The 18,213-nt window shown below is 28.9% G+C and overlaps 1 protein-coding gene across 7 annotated transcripts in view; it reads right to left on the bottom strand.

Annotated features, from left to right (window-relative positions):
- Positions 1-1,048: 1,048 nt before the first annotated feature.
- LOC107453320 (patronin) overlaps positions 1,049-18,213 on the bottom strand; it is an 82,420-nt gene continuing 65,255 nt past the window's right edge. For 4 of the 7 annotated variants that reach the window (XM_043042681.2, XM_043042682.2, XM_071177502.1 and 1 more), the window contains 11 exons: positions 16,998-17,258; positions 16,156-16,273; positions 15,811-15,884; positions 15,569-15,659; positions 12,792-15,477; positions 10,414-10,541; positions 8,361-8,537; positions 6,703-6,827; positions 4,425-4,768; positions 3,585-3,748; positions 1,049-2,412 (listed from right to left, as the gene is read on the bottom strand). In XM_043042681.2, coding sequence (XP_042898615.1) covers positions 2,274-2,412; positions 3,585-3,748; positions 4,425-4,768; positions 6,703-6,827; positions 8,361-8,537; positions 10,414-10,541; positions 12,792-15,477; positions 15,569-15,659; positions 15,811-15,884; positions 16,156-16,273; positions 16,998-17,258 — 4,307 coding nt within the window. In that variant the 3' untranslated portion in view covers positions 1,049-2,273. The remainder of the gene's footprint in view (positions 2,413-3,584; positions 3,749-4,424; positions 4,769-6,702; positions 6,828-8,360; positions 8,538-10,413; positions 10,542-12,791; positions 15,478-15,568; positions 15,660-15,810; positions 15,885-16,155; positions 16,274-16,997; positions 17,259-18,213) is intronic. The other 3 variants (XM_043042683.2, XM_071177503.1, XM_071177505.1) reach the window with 1 other exon arrangement.

Consider the following 18,213-nt stretch of genomic DNA (forward strand, 5'->3'; position numbering starts at 1 on the left):
TATCAGCAGTTAGTATAAATGTTTATGACGAACACTATTCTTTGATTTTTCACAATTATAAAAATTCCCTCACTTAGTTGTGGTGCCACCCTGTAATTAGCAATTTTAAAATTATGTAACTTGCTCTGTATGGAAAGCAGAGTAAAATTTTAATCTACATTGTTGGCATAGAGAGTTTTGTTTTTCTTCAAAAATTAAGCATGAAATGATTTTTTTCTCTTGTCTTATTTTAATCCTCCAAGTTAGTATTCTAAAAATGTAGTTTTACTATTTCTAAAAGCATCTGATGTAAATACTAATGCTTGCAAATTCTGTAGCAGCAGTCATAGTAGTTAAAAAAAATCATTTAAAATAAAATACTTTATTTTAAATAGTGTATTGTTCATTAAAGAATGGATAGTGTACCAGTTTTGGTGCCTTTTAAAAGCAATATTATTATTTTAGATAATAATAAAATAAGTCTACATTGCAAGTAAGTTAAAAATAACTGTTTTAATAAAATAAATATCTAAAAAAATACCCTTCATTAAATGCAGATTTAAAACTTTAATTTATTATTAGCAGAATTATCTTCAGTGTAATACCGAATTTTTATTTTTAAATTTTGCACATCTGTGTTAAAATTGATATCAAATTGTGTACACACATGCAAAGCATACAATTAATTTTGATTTCTGAAGACATACTGCATACTTAAGAAAAGTAATGAAATTGTCTTAATTTTGTTAGTTAAGACAATTCAAGGGACAAGAAGAAATTCCTAAAGCAGAACATTTGTCTACCTTGGAGGAATACTTTTTTTAGAATGAATTTGTTACTCAATAGTAGTTGACATTTTAGAAAGCAAACTGCATTAAAAACACTTTTTCCCCAACCTATATATATTTANATAAATAATAAGTGTTCAGGGCCCTGAAAAACGTCGTTTTTAGGTATGCTTTGAAGCATTTTTTTTCTTTTTTGGAATAAAGATATGCAGTTTGATGCTGTAACATATAAAATTATCAGATAATATCCAAACACTACAAATGATAAATACAAATAGACAGTTGTTCCATCAGTTGTAAAGTCAAATTAATATTTTTTAGTAAATTAAAATTGCACAAAGTAAATCACGACTTGTCATGTGATTATACATTATCTCTGCAGATAAAAACAAATTACATTTTCTCCAGTCATAAAAAAAGATTGCACTCAACACAAATAAAGAAAAAAATAGTATCAACACAGGCTTAAAGTATAATTGGCATATTAATAATTGATTACAACAAAGAATGGGTTTCGAATTGCGTTCATGGAATGATTAACTTTTATGCAATAATTGGCAATAAAATGATATTTTTTAAAACAGTGCTTAAATATAGAGTATAATTAAAAAAGTTAACAAAGTATAAAAATCTACAAACGGTTAAAAAAGTGTAAACTTTTTGAGAGACGTTTCAATGAAAATGACGAGATGCAAATGAAATAAACAGATCCTACATCTTAAAGAGAAAAAAAATATTTTCATCTATTATACAAAAATAAACGTTGTAAATTAAATATGAGTAATAGAAAATATAAAAGGAATGATTTTTTAAAGAATGAATAAAAATATTAAATTTGTCTACTTTTGTGTTAAAATAAATATATTTAATGGAATGACTAAGTTACCACTTTCAAATTCATATATATATATATATTTTAATTAAATACTATACCTTGGAATTAAAATGTTAGGGAATGATTTTTTTTATATATAAAAATATATGATACTATAACTATTTAATTTTGGAAGCCTATAAAATAAGCTAAGTATAGATTAAGTGAATATGGACTAATATTCGTTTAATCAATAAAAAAAGGGGGGGAACAATAAGATTTAAAGCATATGTAACAGTAGCAATAACAACACATTGAGCATTAAACTTAGTTTTAACAAATCACAATTGTTTTAAACAAGCTAAAGATACAGCAATATTTCAGTAAAAAGTGACAAAAGTAATAACAAAGCAAACTGTACAGGTCAATTATAAAAAAAGCACACTAATAATTTACAAGCCAGTCAGTCATCCCCCAAACACCATCACAAATGTTTTCTAAAAATTTAAATATAGCTCTACAATATTTATTTATTTATTTTAAATCACAGCCCAGTAGTGGTATTTGTAGTTTGCTAGTGGAATGTTATTAGGGGAAGTGAGAGAACTTTACAGTGATTATTTACAAGAAAACGCTCAAAAAAACACTAGGGACGGCCGCACTATCACGTTGGCACTTCTCCAGGAGGCTAGTCAGTAGTAATCTCGTTTAGGAGCCACAACTACTGTCTTCTTGCCTTGCCACAGACTGCTCTGAATTGTAAAGGCATCAATAGTTGCAGTCAGATGCTTTGTGTGGATTTGAGTGAAGGATTTGCCGCCAGAATTGTATCTGAAATTATTAGAGAGTTATCCTACTTATATTTCGCTTAATGAAACATTATGATAGGATCATAAATTTTCATACAAAAAATAATGCAAGATTGATTTTTTTCTTTAAATAATGACATTTGAATGAAGAATTTTTAAATGGATAGAATACTTCTTCAGAAAAAAATTTTAATTTTTGACGATCATGAAATAATAAATAATTAATAAAAACTATTTTTTATGTTGAATTATCTTTGGATAAAGGAATTTTATAATGATGTGTAAAATTTCTTTATTTGCTTAACTTCCAGAGATATGGTAAAATATGGAAAAAGTGAAATTAACAATTAAAAGGCATGAATTTTCAACTGCTTTCTAGACTAAACTATCAAGACCATATTTTTCAGATTGCTGCTACCTTCAGATTCTGATGGTCAAAAAAATCAAATCTGTTTAAAATCAGGAATGTTCAGGAAAGTACAATTTTGTGTCAAATTTTTATAACTTAAAATATTGCATGCACTGATTAATTAACATAAAGTCAGCCCATTGAGCCTTTAAGAAAGGCACTTAGTTTAAGAAAATTCAATCATTAGAGCAAACATTATTCAGGTTGATATCACTTTTTTCCTTCCTTTCTTTTTTTGTGTGCATAGAACATCCTGTAGAATAACTAGATTCAAAGAGATCAATGAAGTAGAAATGTAAACGCAAACTGAAGGTAATTTCAAGATGTTACTGGTTATGTATAAAAATATTAAAAGAAATCATTAAAGTTAATTTATACATTAAATAACACAACTCAACTACAATACTCCGTAAATATGTAAGAAATTTCAACCAATATGAAAAATTGTACATATTTAAGGCTTTTTATAATTAAATGATTTTTCATACTGATTCCCACAATGCATATTTACATAATTTATCATGTGACTCTAAAAAACTCCACATCATGGTAATTATTTACACTTTTCAAGTAATAGCAAGATTTGTTTCATTATAAAATTTTTCCACTTTGGAAATATTAGCATCTTGTCTTGTCTAAATTAGTTACTAACACATTCACTGTTCAGAAGATCAGCAGTAAGATGATTAAGATTATTTCCCTCCCACACCTATTCGGTAAAATAATTACAACCCACTGATTAAAATTTTTAAAAAATATGATTAATGTTAGGAAAAAAAACTTACTTGTAAAATCTATCCATCATTTTATTTGTGATGACTCGAGGCCCAATTCCATAGAGCTTGATCACTTCCTCTGTCTCAGGGTTATAGGAATAAAGAGCTCGAAATTGGCAACCAGCATCACGAAATAAAATAAGGAAATGTTTCCCCTCAGAGCGCTCTATCTCCTATGTCGGAAAAAGGCAGAGATTAATATAAATACAGAGCCTAGTTAAGATTTAATTGTGTTAAGTTGAATAAAAGAAAAAACGAGTATAACTAAAGTTATTTAACTTTTTTTTTTCTCTTATGATTTTTTTTGAAAGTTTTGTGTTTAACATTAGTTGAAAAAAAATCACAACTGTTATAATCCAATTAATTAATAAGCCAACATTTTCAAAAATTATTATTTTTAAGTTTCGATAACATTGTTTAATATATCTATCCTATAAAACACTGCTATGATGGATTCATATATTAATTGAAATCTAGAAAATGTGTTATAGTTCCAGTCAAAGCTCAATTTGGAAGGTAATGCATTGCTCAGTTTCTAAATTTCACAAATTGAAAATTTAACAATAAACTAAATAATTAGTACAAAATAGTTTTCACAAGTGTACATTCGAATGTTGTTTCTAGCTGTGAGAAGTTTCTAACAATCTTCTAGAATTTGTTTCAAAACTAAGTATTTCAATGCAGACAGACAGTAATTAAAAGTCTTCAAGATAAAAATTTCATTTCGATACTTTAATTTAACAAAGTTAAAATGCAAACAAAAAAGAGCTAATATAAAAACAATAGAGAAATCACATCCAAGCAATAAAATAATAACAAATCTAAGTAACCGGATTCTCAAGCACTCACCTCCAAAACTTTACGTTTTGTCTCCGCATTTACAGCACCAGCCAGGACGGTATTCACGGCATTTGTTACAATACCACGATTTGATTTAGTGGAAGGCTTAACGAAGAGTTTTGGACCACTGTATTCAGAGGCCCAAGCAGAAGATACCGTGGAACTGCTATCAGACAAACCATCGCTCGGAGTGTTTCGATTACGACACCCACCTCCAAGCATATTGGAGAGTAAAGGTCCAGGAGACGATGGATAAGAGGTAGGAGAAATAGGAGAAGAATGGGAATAATTCCTTGTCCGACAAGGAGAAGGAGCATAACCATGCTCTGAAGATACTTCGTCTGGATATCCACCTAAAAAATTATTGTATGCTAGTGAATGCAGTACAAATAAAAAAAAAAAAAAGAGGGATACCAAATAATTATAAAGGTCATGGCTCTACAAATAGGCCATTTTTAAGCAACGATAGCAAGAAAAAAAAATTATACCTCCAAACTTCGAATTTTTTTAAAAAAAATATAGAAGATACCTGACAAGAAAAACAAAGCAGTCATGCTCAATATTTATTTTTCTTTCTTAAAAAAATACTAAAATTAAAAGTTTTGATTAAAGTGAGGGAATCACAACATAGTGGGAGAATATTTTTAATTATAAATGTGTTTAAAATAAGAATTTAATGAATGTTTAAGTAGTATATGTCAGTCTTTGACCGTTTTAAAAATACCAAAGTGTAACAAAAATATGTTTTGTTTTTTTTAAAAATTAGTCTTTAAAAACATTAGAATCATCCTTCATGAAAGTGTCATTTTCTTACAGTGAGGGAATGGGAAAATATGATTGTTAGTCTTCGAAGTTTATCCGATAAATAAAATTAAAATAACAATATTTATATTCTTAAACTATTCTATAAAAGGAAATTAAAACACTAATGCATTTTTAGAGAATAACTAACTTTTTAAACTACAAAAGTATACTTATTTTACAATGAGGGAATGAGAAGTATCATTTGTTTCTGGAACTTATTTCCATTAATAAAATTAAAATAATATTGTATATTTTTTAACTATCCATTTAGAGGAGATGTAAACACTTTTTATAATACATATTTAAAAATTAAATTAACATCATAAATTTAAATTAGGGAATGAGAGTGTCATCTCAACACCTATTCAATTTGTTTATTCAGTTTCTTTTTATAATGTACACTGTTTCAACCCCAATAATAATGACATTGATCTGACACATTCTGTGAGAAATAATGATTTTTGTAATTATAAATGGTAAGAGTTAAAAGTGAGGGAATAAGATTTTAAAGATTTAAAAAAATATTTATTTATTTAAAAATAATTATTATTAATGTAATGATATCTTCAAACTATAGATTGAACAAATAACTTATTATTTTTCTACAGAAAAAACTGAAATATCCTTCTTTCAGATGCTTCTTAGTTTAATTACAGAGAATTACCCATTAAGATTAGCATGAAATGAACATCTGTAGTTAAAATCCTGGCACACAATGCTCTTTTTTCATTAGTTTATTCCAAGCTTAATTCTGCAGATTTTGTTATACTAGACGCCTATTCTTATAGCTGTTAAATTAGTAAATCATATGTTACTTAGCTGCTTTTTCATTTACCACTGTCAGAGTTATCTTTTGTACTAAGTTAAAGTACTAAGATTTTTCTTCATTATTGAATCTTGCTTTCCATATAAAGATACTCTTTAATAAAATAAATATAATTATTTATTTGAAGAGCTTAGATTATAATACCGTATATTCCGGCGCATAACGCGCCAGGAGGGAAATAATATGTTTCTGAGTAATGTGCTTTTATTTAATGGAAATTCTATGAAAATTGAGAAACTGCCTATCCCGAAACAATAATGTGTAATAGTCTGTTATATAAATGTCATTTTAAGAAAAAACATATCTATATAACCTAAAGCTGTTATTTCTATTATTTTTCAAATTAACATTGATGCCTTAGTTTCTCATATTCAATGTAAACTATCCCTATAATTTTATGACTAATTTATAGTTTTGAGCACACATAAAAAAATTTGCAATGAAAATTTATAATTTCATCTTGCTGTTTTTTCAATTAAAAAAATCTCAAATTAGTACATTTTTAGTAACAATATATTTTGTTTCTTTTTTTCTTTCTCATTCCCTAGTTGCCAATGTATTTGTGAAAAATAGCCAGTACATGGTAGACATTGTTAATTTTATATTATAGAGGTAAAATGTAGCAATAGAAAAACATAATCATTGAATAACAATTACCAGCAAGGTTATATTGAGACCCTCTACCAACAGGAGAATCCAAAGAAGAAGGAGATGATAAATTTTGATTACGGTTATTGGATGACTGCCCACTGCGTTGCCTCGGTCTAGTCACTGAAGCAGACCTAAAAATATAAATATAATTTAAAATACCAAATTAGAAGAGCATCACTTAGGTTTCTTATAAATAAGCGCAGGATAATATAAAATTTTTCAAATATTAATGTACAGTGGGCTATTTTACTTTTTAAAAAAAAAGAAGAAAGAAAAAAGGACCATCCTGAATAATTTTTGATCTAATGATCACATTCTAGGGACTCATTCTTAATGGTTCGAGGGGGACTTCAAATATTCTAACTAATTAATGCAGAGGATATTTCAAGTTACGAAATTGGGCACAAAAACGAACTCTTTCTGAATAAACTTACCCTTTTTCAACATATAAGTATTTCTGACCCTCAAAAATATAATGGTAAACGCAATTTGAGAAATATGGTCTCAATAGTTTGGTTAGGAGAACAATCCAGAGTTTAGATCCCTTAATGTTAATTTTACTCTTCGTGTATTTCGCTATATAATATATATATATTTACTAAAATTTATTTTTTTGCATGTAATTATCTTTGGATAAACGAATTTTATAACTGTGTGCAAAAAATTTTCAATTCACATTAAAAGTCTAAACTTTGGATCACTTTTCTGACTAAACTATCGGGACCATATTTCTCAGAATGTGGCTACCTCTATATTTTGCGGGTCTGAAATAAGAATCTGTCAAAAAAAGGGTATGTTTATTCCGTCAAAGTACGTTTCTGTGTTCTTTTTTCAATATATTAGAATTTCTGACCCTCAAAAATATAAGGGGTAAATGCAATTTGAGAAATATGATCCCAATAGTTTGGTCACGAGAGCAATCCAGAGTTCAGACCCCTTAACGTTAATTTTACTCTTTGTGAAATTCGCTATATAATATATAAATATTTACTAAAATTTATTTTTTTTTGTATGGAATTATCTTTGGACAAACAAATTTTATAATTGCGAGCAAAAAATTTTCAATTCCCATTGAAAGTTCTTGAGATATAGTGAAATACAGAAAAAGTAACATAAAATTAAGGGTCTAAACTTTGGACCACTTTTCTGACCAAACTATCGGGACCATATTTCCCAGAATGTGGCTACCCCCATATTTTGCGGATCAAAAATATGAATCTGTCAAAAAAAAGGGAATGTTTATTCCGTCAAAGTACGTTTCTGTGTCCAATTTCATAACTTAAAATATCATCTGTACTTATTAATTAGCATATTTGAGGTCAACCCCTTGAACTTTTAATATTGAGTACTTCATCAAGAAAATCTGATCATTAGATCAAAAGTTATTCAATTCACAGTGGCCCTTTTTTCCCCCGAACACTGTACATAAAACAAAGCAAGCAAAAAATAGAAATGTTTAAATCAGCATTATCTTTTTCTGGATATAATGGATTCAGAATGCGATAATATTCCAAAATGTTTAAATATAATTCCTTCAAAGTGATTTAAAACAAAAAAGTACATCGACTTAGACCTTGTTATAGCTCTACCAGACCAACTACTGAGCTGTTACAAATTAAATTAAAGAAACATAGGGAATTAATACAGAAAAAGAGAAAAAGTACCTTGATTTAGACCTAGTCATAGTTCTACCAGAAGAGCTTTCTTCTCTTCCCCGAGATGGGCCACCAGGCGCACCATCTTCGTCCTCTTGTGCTTTTCTCTGACGGTACTGTTCTAAAATCAATTGGCGCCTTAATTTTTCTTCTTCTTTCTTCTTTTCCTGCTGCTCTCTCTTCATCCTGAAATATAAAGAGGTAAAAACAATTTAACTGCAGGTAATAATAATTCATCCAAAAGACTTTTGACTTTAGTTTTGCAAAATTAATATATCTTATTTTTACACTTTAATATCTTATTTCAAAACTAATTCATAAAAATTTTAAGAACAGTAAGTTTCTTAGTGGCTCTGATAGTAGAGATCTAAATAAGTCCTTTAACTTTGATTACTGTACAAGATAATCTAAAAGTAGTCGACTAGCATGAATTTAATGGTTTTAAAATCTTAATTTTATGAAAGCATGCTATATAAAAACAAAAGATAATAAATTATACTAAGTTTTACAAATTAGCAGAATGAGTATCATATATAAAATTTACATGATAATAGTCTGAATTGTTAGATGATCATGATGCAGTATAAATTAGCTTTACCTGGAAATATTAAAATAAAATATGTAAAATTTGTTTTTAATTAAAGGCAAATGCTATTTCTATTCAGGTACAAATTTTCTAATGTCAGGAAAATAAATTGTTTAGTCAACAGTGAAATTGCTTCTAGATATTTTATCAGCCAATAATTCAATGAATACATAAAAATCAAACTTTAAATCTGTTAAGCAACAGAGATTCCACTAAAAAACAATAAGCAAAAGATGCAAAACTTAGTTACTATCTTTTTGAAATAACTTTTAATTTTAAATATGTTTAAAAAGAGAATTCAAATTTTTAAGAAGATCTTATGATATATCTTTGCTATGCAACATTTTATGATAAACCTATTTAATAAGTGAAAAAACTTATTAACTGTGTCACAATTAATAAACAGGAAGTTAAATTTACTTTTTTTTTTATAAGCAATATGTAAAACTGTGCCCAGCCAACACATACAATTAAAATAATGAATAGAAAAATTGGAAAGGATTATTAGAAATTATCTCTTAACACTATTAGCAAATCGCTTTCGTCTAAAATCATATAGTAGACCAAGCAAAATAAAAAGGTTTAAATTTTATCCCTAAGAAATTGGTATATAAATGCGTGCAACCAAATCTATGTTAATTCAGTAAAACATATTTGGAACTTTTAATTTTGATTGAACAAACTGTTAGCAATAAAAAAATAAAAATGATTGCACAGCAATTGCTGTTGGTGAGCGAAGGAAGCAGGAAGTACAGCATTGAAAGTAAAGTAATAACTGTGTTAGCATTTTAAAAGTTACAAAACATATATTTTCTTCAAGAGCAAATTATTTACAAATCTAATTTATTTGTATTTAAAGAAGTAATCTAACATAATTTGCAGCAGGTTTTCTTAATATTCTATTCCACTATGTTCTATAAAGTTGACTCTATAAATATTTCCTGATTCATGCCAAACCTAGCTTCAATATCCATATAATTATTGTTGACTATTTTTTAGTTAGCACAAATTAGTGAAATAGAGTGGCAGCTTGAAATGAAACCCTTTCTTGAAACTAAAGTTTAACTCTAATGATTTACACATAGAATGAACAATTGAAACAATTTAATGCAAAAATATTTATTTTGTAGTAGGTCAGAGAAATTGCACCACTGGATATCAATTACTCACAATATTAGACACACAATATTTTTACAATTTGAAAATAAGTGTATTTATTTTTCAAAACAACTTTTATGTTCACTTATCAGAACAAGTTGACACATTTTAAAAGTTTCCATTAAAAATGTATTATTGTTAATTTAAATAATAGATTCTACAAGACAAAAGTATCATTTTTAAAAGAATTAAGGAATAGCACACTTAAAAAGAATAATTTAAAATTAAGTGTAAAATTTAACCAATATTTTTGCTAACATCATTAATAATGATACTGCACAAATTTTTCGTTACAATAAAAAATTATCTATCCAATACCTTTCCTCTTCTCTTTTCCTTAGATATTCTTGCTGTGTTTCATTTTTCTTCTTTTCTTGTTCAGCTCTTCTTCTCAGTGACATCATCATAATCATTTCTTTTCTTCTTGTCATTTCCATTTCTTTGTCCTACAAAGCAAGGAAATATGTATATCTTTAAAGTTATCAAAATATCTAAAAAAATATGAGTAACACTATATTAAGTACATGAATGATATAAACAAAAGAATGAAGCAGAAAAAAATTTCTTGGTATCCTTTTTTTTTAAAAAAAAGATTATATAAATTTATTTTTTACTTTGTACTTCATAAATAAAAATTAAAATTTTTTCAGTAAATATTATTGCATTTCTTAAAATTTTTTTTTTAATTAATAGAAATGGGGCTTCCAACTCTTAGAGCTCAAAAAAAATATCAAATATTTTTTTTTTTAAATATTGAGTGAAATTTAAAAGATAAGTGGGTTGGTTGGGCTTTTTTTTCAAACTAACAAATGAATCATAAAAACTAACTTAAGACAGGTTCTTTGAGTCTCTATATTTATATCATGTCGTGGTGTGATAATTCATTATACAGTCAACGTGTGACTCATAGTGAACCTTCAAGGGACCGAAATTTCTGTTCACTATAACCGGGAGTTCACTATATCCGTTACGCAGGCAATTTCACTAATGGTTCCCAAACTCCTCCCTTTTATTACATTATATTCATATAAATGACTGAAAAATATTATGTAGTAGCAAAAAATGTGTTATTTTTCATCACTCTTCGTCTTGCGTACAAATAAAAATTAGTAATCTTTAGCTGATGAGCAATCCTCAACATCAGATATGGAAACACTTCCCGACTCTCAGATAATTTTTCCTGAATTTCTGTTATTCCGCTTTTTAAACCTGTCTAACCTGCCATTCGAGCACATAAAAGTAGTCTCATAAAATCGCTTAGCAAATTCATCGACATTTGTCCAGATACTTCGATTGGTGAACCACTTCAGTAATGCTTCTTCAACATCCTTGTGATCTGCTTTTCTCAACTTTTTTCTGCCATCTAAATTTTTTTCATGAGCAGAAATTATTAATTGCCATTTTTCCATATGTTACAAACAGCAGATTTGGATAGTCTATATTCCCTGCAAATATCAGCTTGATTGCATCCATTTTCTATTTTTCTGATTATGCCCATTTTATCATCAATGGAGAACGTTTTACGTTTACTGCTCGCCATAGTTAAATTTGAGACACTTGTTTGCAGGATTTTTTAAACTGAACTGAGAGCGAAAAGGAGCTGAAATGAGGGCCTTATCAACACATATTAGTGTCTAACCCTTTGACCAATAATGAATAATTGCTCATTCCCTCTGACATAAAATGCATATTGACCTGACTGACACCTCACAGGGGCATCGTCTGCCTGTGTTGGAAACAACTGCTTGGTTTGTTTAGGGATGGGAAAGTGAGATAAAAGAAGCAAACAATAAAAAATGCTTATCGCTTCATTCCCCTTTGTAGATGGTTTTGAAAATCGGTATATGTATTTCTGTTTCGAAGTAGAAATTTCAAAATTATTACAAAAAAAAAAAAAAATCAGTTAAAGACCGAAAAAAGTTCATTATATCCAACTTCCTAACCTTTTTGGTTCACTATATCCACAAAAAATAACATTATCCGCGTATAGCAAGGCACGGGACCGAACATTTCGTTCACTACATCCGGGAGTTCACTATAAACCGTGTTCACTATAGCGGGGTTTTACTGTATATGCCAATATAATGGATTAATGGGGCAATTACAAATAACATAGTTCTTACAAATAACATCTTTTTTAGTACTTCATTAGAAAATAAAAAACCAAAAAATATTTAAAACACGTTAATCAAATATCAATAATATTAGTATATCAACAATATTTCATTAGTAACTTATGTTAAGATGTAAGAAAATTATATGCAATACAAGGAAAATAAATTACAATAGAAACTAGAAAAAAAAAGGTTCATTTAATTGTAATAAAAGAAATTATGAATATATTTGATTTTTTTTACTACATGAGTTACTTTTAAATAAGCTATCATAAAATTGTATTATTTTTATTTAAAATATAAATAAATTCTACATATTCAAAGTTTTATGAAGACACATCAAAATTTTTTTAAATGTATCAAACATATCCATATAAGAAAACAGTAACAGACTGAACTGGAGTAAAGCATTTAGTATATAAAATCACTAAAAATTGTCTTTAATTTGATTTACAAATCGTTTTTTTTAAAATTGCAAGATGAGAGCAAATTAGGTAACTTAAAATTTTATTAATTTTTTCAAAATTTATCATTGTTAAGCAATCTATTTATGCATAAAATAATTTTGTTTATAAAGCTTACGGGATCATTTTCAACTTGGACACTTCCTACAACAAAACCAACACCACTTTGAGCTGGAGTACGGTCTCCCCTGTCTGGCAAATTTTCTTTATTAGAATTATCCTGATTCTTCCCATCTTCAGATGTAAGATCATTATCTCGTCCCAAGCCATCTTCTGAATAATGTTTTTCATACTGCTCGTTGCTATTACCAGAAGCATCTAATTTTCGAGACTCTGAGTCCATCTTTTTTTGCTGATTACGAGCTTTCAAATGTTTTGGCTTCAGTTTAGGCTTAGGTTTACGAGGTTCTTCTTCAAAAGATATATAAAAACCTTTGTCATTTAATTTTTGTTCACTTTCATTGGGAACTGGTTCAGGTTTTTCAGGAGGCTTTGGTTCCTGAGAGGAGAATTGAGCAAATGAAGTCTGTTTGAAGTTAGGTGAAGAAGGTGATGGAGCTTTTGATTTAGGTACCCTAAATGTTTTTCCTAAAACAGGTTTATTAGGAGGGGAATGCTGAAGTTCAGAAGGTCTAGTATGTCTCCCAAATTCATCAGTTGCTATACTTAATGCTTCTTGATTAAATTTAGAATTAGAATTATTGCCAGAATGTTTAACTTCAAACTGAAAATCAGAAGGATTACTTCCAGTTCTGTGTTGATAATTATCAGTTTCATCAGCTAAATATGTTCCAGATGGGTTACGATGTAAGTGAAATCCTCTACTCTCATTTCCCTGAGTTGCATTTCTAGTGAATGTGTTTTGCATTACGGGATAACTAGATTGTTGGTAAGTGTTATATGGATATTGATTTTGTGGCTGAATATTATTTGGCTGGGGTTCATTAGGAAAATAAGAATTCATATTGTAATAGTTATTGTAATTTGGCTGAGGCATCTGTTGAGGATGAAGAGCAAATCCTGGTTGGTTATATGGTACACCAGAAGTTCTATCATACATGTGCGGCTGAATATTTAGAGGCTGGCCATACATGTTTTGTGGCTCGACAGATGGAGGTCTTAAGGCCTGGGATGATTGCTGCCACATTGGAACATTTTGCTGTTGAGGCTGCTGTTGTTGATAACCACTAAATGGAATAACTGGTTGTCCCCAGTGTCCTCGACCTCCTACTTGTTGAGGCATTTCAGGCACCATCATGTTTGACTGATACATTGAATTATTTGGAAAGGAATTTACAGGTTCTGCCCATTTGTTGGGAATTTTATTTAATGTACTTGAATTTTGATCATGTAAAAAATACGACTGCATTTCATTTTGGGGAGGAGCATTTCCACTTTTTAACACCTTTTGGATCATCTCCTGTTGTTCTGTAAGACGAGAAATGTCTGATTGCAAATCAGATAAACTTGAATTTAGCTGTTCAATAGATTGTTGGAAATCTTCTGACTGACCATCATTTTCATATTCCACTTCACCTTTGCGCTCTAACCATTTCCTTCGAACACTGTCTAAATCTTCAGAAATATCTTCAACAGAGAATTGACGATTTCTGCTGAAATGATCATCTCTGCCTAAAGTTGAATTATTTCCTTTAACAGCTTGAAGAAAAGCAGCTTTGCCCATTTTCTCTCTCTGTTTTTTAGACAAATTTTCAAGAAGGGCTTTTTCATATTCAATTCTTTTACGTTTTTCTTCAAGTTTTAAACGAATATCATGCATCTGGGAAGCAATAGAAAATTCTGAAGTGTCTTCGTTTTTTTGATCTTGTGATTTTGCAAAATCAGAGGTACTGTAATTTGATGTTGGACTGGGACTATCTAATGATTGATGAGATTTGTTGATATGCAAATAACCAGGTCTTGTAGCTTTTTTGTATGTTCCTTGATCTATTTCCTTATCTTGATGCGTGTATACAATATTAATACCAGTCCCAGAGTTATTTCTCTGCTTAGACAAATTAGCAAAGCTTACAACATCACCATGCTCTCCAGTGTTCCGAGAGTCATCAGAGTTGTTTTCTAATTCCATATTTTCTTTGTTCCATTCTGAAGGGGAAAATAAATCTTTTGGTTTACGCCAAGTTTGACTGCCTGACAGAGATCTATTTTGATTTTCTAGTTCTGCATTAGGAGCTTTTCCATAGTCGGTGCTATACCTCCTAGTAGGAGGTGGATTTGACCCAGAATTATCTAGAATACCATGCAATGATTCATGATAGGAACTCCTATTTCGGCGTGGTTCTCTTGTAAACGTCCGTGGTGAAAAATGTTCATGGGAAACAGATTGTACATGATAATTGTTATCATTTTCAGAACCTTGCTTAAGAGAGAAGGAAGAGTTCTGTGACAAATGCATATCAGATTGACTCCTTTTGCAGGAATAGCCACGGCCTCTTGCTGTCTGTTTGCTAGGAGAAAGTTGGTGTATTTCATATGAAGAAGGAGATCTTTGCAAGTTAGACTTTGGAGGTGGTTCTCGAGGCTCAGCCCATTTTCCACCAGTAAACTCATTGTTCTCACTCAATGATTCCAAATGACCAGGAGAAGGAGTATCCTGATAAGATTTTTCAGAATGAAAGACTTGATAGGGGCCCTGTGACTTTTGACCATTATCATTTCCTCCAGTGTGCTTTGTTGAGCGTCGATTGTCATCTTGTTCTAATAAATTATGTTGAGACTGAGCTTGGGGATGTTTTGAAGAAAAATAACTAGCTAGCTCATCATCCTCTTCTGCATGGAACCTACTGAGTAGAAAATAAATAAATAAATAAAATTATTTTTCAAAATAAATATTAAATGATCAAAATGTTCAGAAGTTGTAACTATAAAACTAACCTTTGACTATTTACTGATGGCACAGAAAGCTCTCCTCGTCTATTAACTTCAGAAAAATTTACTGAATGAACTCTCCTTAAAGATCGAGGACCTGAAATAAACATTAAAATACAAATTATACACATTTCTCAAAAATAATTCATGCATAAAAATCGGGAGCCTGATTCAGCTATTAAATTACTTTGATTGAACTACAATGCAGATTTATACTATTCAGACACATAAAAATAATTTAAATTTACCTTCTAGTTTTCTATCTTCTTGAACACTAATTTTTCTACCAGAAAAGGATCTTTGTGGTGCTTGCCAGCTTCCACTTAAAAAAATAAAATAAACATTCTTAAAGTACAGAATAAAAATCTTAGTCAATAATATCTTTTCAAGTGACATCACATCATTGAATAAATATAAATAAATAAGGTTGTAACTGCAACCAAATATGTGAGGCTATCAAGAAAAATGCACGGGGAAAAAAAAAATTCTGTTAAGATTATTTGAGCTCTTTTGAAGAGTTTAAACATAGATAAAAATGCAACTTGTAATTTAAGTTATTTTTTAATAAAAAATAATGCAGAAAGTAACTTTACCTTCTAGTAACTTCATAATTTCCTGAGCGCAAATCAGGGATTGGACTAACAGACTTTTGAAAATTTCTAATTCTGCAATTCTGAAGAGGTGACTGTCTTTGACCATTGATATAATTTACTGGAAAAAAAATAGATACTACATTATGTTACTTCTTAAAGAAACAACGATTAGTTAAACTCAGTTGCGTGAATTAAGTCATTTTGATAATTAAACTGAACTTATAAATACACAACATAACAAGCATAATAAAAATATAATAAAACGTATCTGAAAGGTTTTTTCTACCAGTTTAATTTTATTACTAATTTTATTCATGAACTAATTTTATTTCTTTTAAACTGACTATTTCCATATTCAAAGGCCACCCTCATTACTTACAAGTAAAGAATAAGATAAGTCAAAAATTGCAGAACCCTCCAGATTTAATTTGCTTTATGTTAAAAATTATCTATATCTATTCTGCCTTTTAGATTATATTCTGCCAATAATTCCAAGCATAAGTAGTAGGGTGTAACACTGGATTTTATTTGACTTAGATTAATGAATTATTTATACAATATTTTTAAAGAGATCTTGTTAATAAATGTACATTTTACGCTTTTTTGAGATTCTTTAATATAAAGAGATATCAACTTGCACAGCACTTATTTTTATATCATTACATATTTAAGACTGTCTGAACTGTAGTACTACTTTTTTCTGAATTTTAAGTCACAGGTTTTGCTGCATAAAAAACCCAGCTTTCCTAATGTTATTATACATAAAAATAAAAGCTCATTTTTTAAAATTATAAAATAAATAGAGTTATTAACTTGAAAAGCGAAAAATATAAAAGTCTTACAATCAGTCATTTTGGCATCATCATCTCTCTCCATTTTAGCACCAGGTCTGCAGACGTGTTTAGGGGGTCGAATTTCAAATATATACATTAGGTCTGCGATAAATGCAAGTACATTGGGAACTATTGATGGGTGCATATATACCATATCTTCTAGAGAGAGGCAATAAATGTCTTGTGGCAAATGTTCTTGACAAAATGTTTGAACTAATTGTAAATTGTAAACTGAATCCGCTAAACTAATAGGGTCATGCAAGTGTATATCTGGAAAAAAAATAAGCTAATTATTACTCAATCAAGATATTAAAAACATGCTAACATGAATTGTTCAAAATTCTACTATAAAAACTGTTTGACATATTAAAATACAAATTCCTTACAAATTAATATATAAAAGAGAAGCAATACTGCAAGCTAAACAAACCAGGCAAAAACATATTTTTCTTTAATAAAAAAAAAGTTTCAAAATCATTAATTTAATCCCTTTAGTCATTATAACTCCATTAAGACTTTAAATAAATGGAAAAAAAATTAAATCTTTACAAGCTTAGAATGCCCCAATGCATTTTGTGTAAGATTTTATTCTAATCAACTAATCAAAATTAGAATCAATACATCATAATTTTTTCAGCTGAATCACATTTCTTTTGCATCAGAATTAAAAGAAATGAAAAATTTTCATCATTTTTCATCGAAACTAAAATTTTACCAAACATTAAAGTTGATGAATGTATAATCATGATATTTATGTTCATATAACAGGGATGAGAGTAGTCAGAGAGTAAAAAAGAGGAAATCTAAGAATATATAAAGATATATATATATAAAAATCGAACTTTTTTGTCAAATTTTTGTTTAAACTTGTAATACATGTGATTATAAATCCCGAATGAGGCATTTAAATGACGTGAATATGAAACTCTACATCGAACTTAAAAAATGCGAAAATACAAATCATGATGCGTAATATTTAGATCAAGATGCATAATCTTAAAATCGCGCGATATTACAACCGCAAAAACGAATCACGACATTGGATTTTAAGCTCGCGTAGCTACATAGGGTTTTAAAAGCTCGTAAATACAAATCGCGATATTGGTTTTTTAAATCTTGTAAATAAGAATCGCAATGTACAATATTTAAATGGCCTGAATAAGAATCGCAACGTTCAACTTTTAAATCAGGTAAATACGAAAATCGATGTTTGATAATAAAATCG

Source organism: Parasteatoda tepidariorum, chromosome 2 (assembly GCF_043381705.1).
Source record: "Parasteatoda tepidariorum isolate YZ-2023 chromosome 2, CAS_Ptep_4.0, whole genome shotgun sequence".
NCBI classification, from domain to species: Eukaryota; Metazoa; Arthropoda; class Arachnida; order Araneae; family Theridiidae; genus Parasteatoda; species Parasteatoda tepidariorum.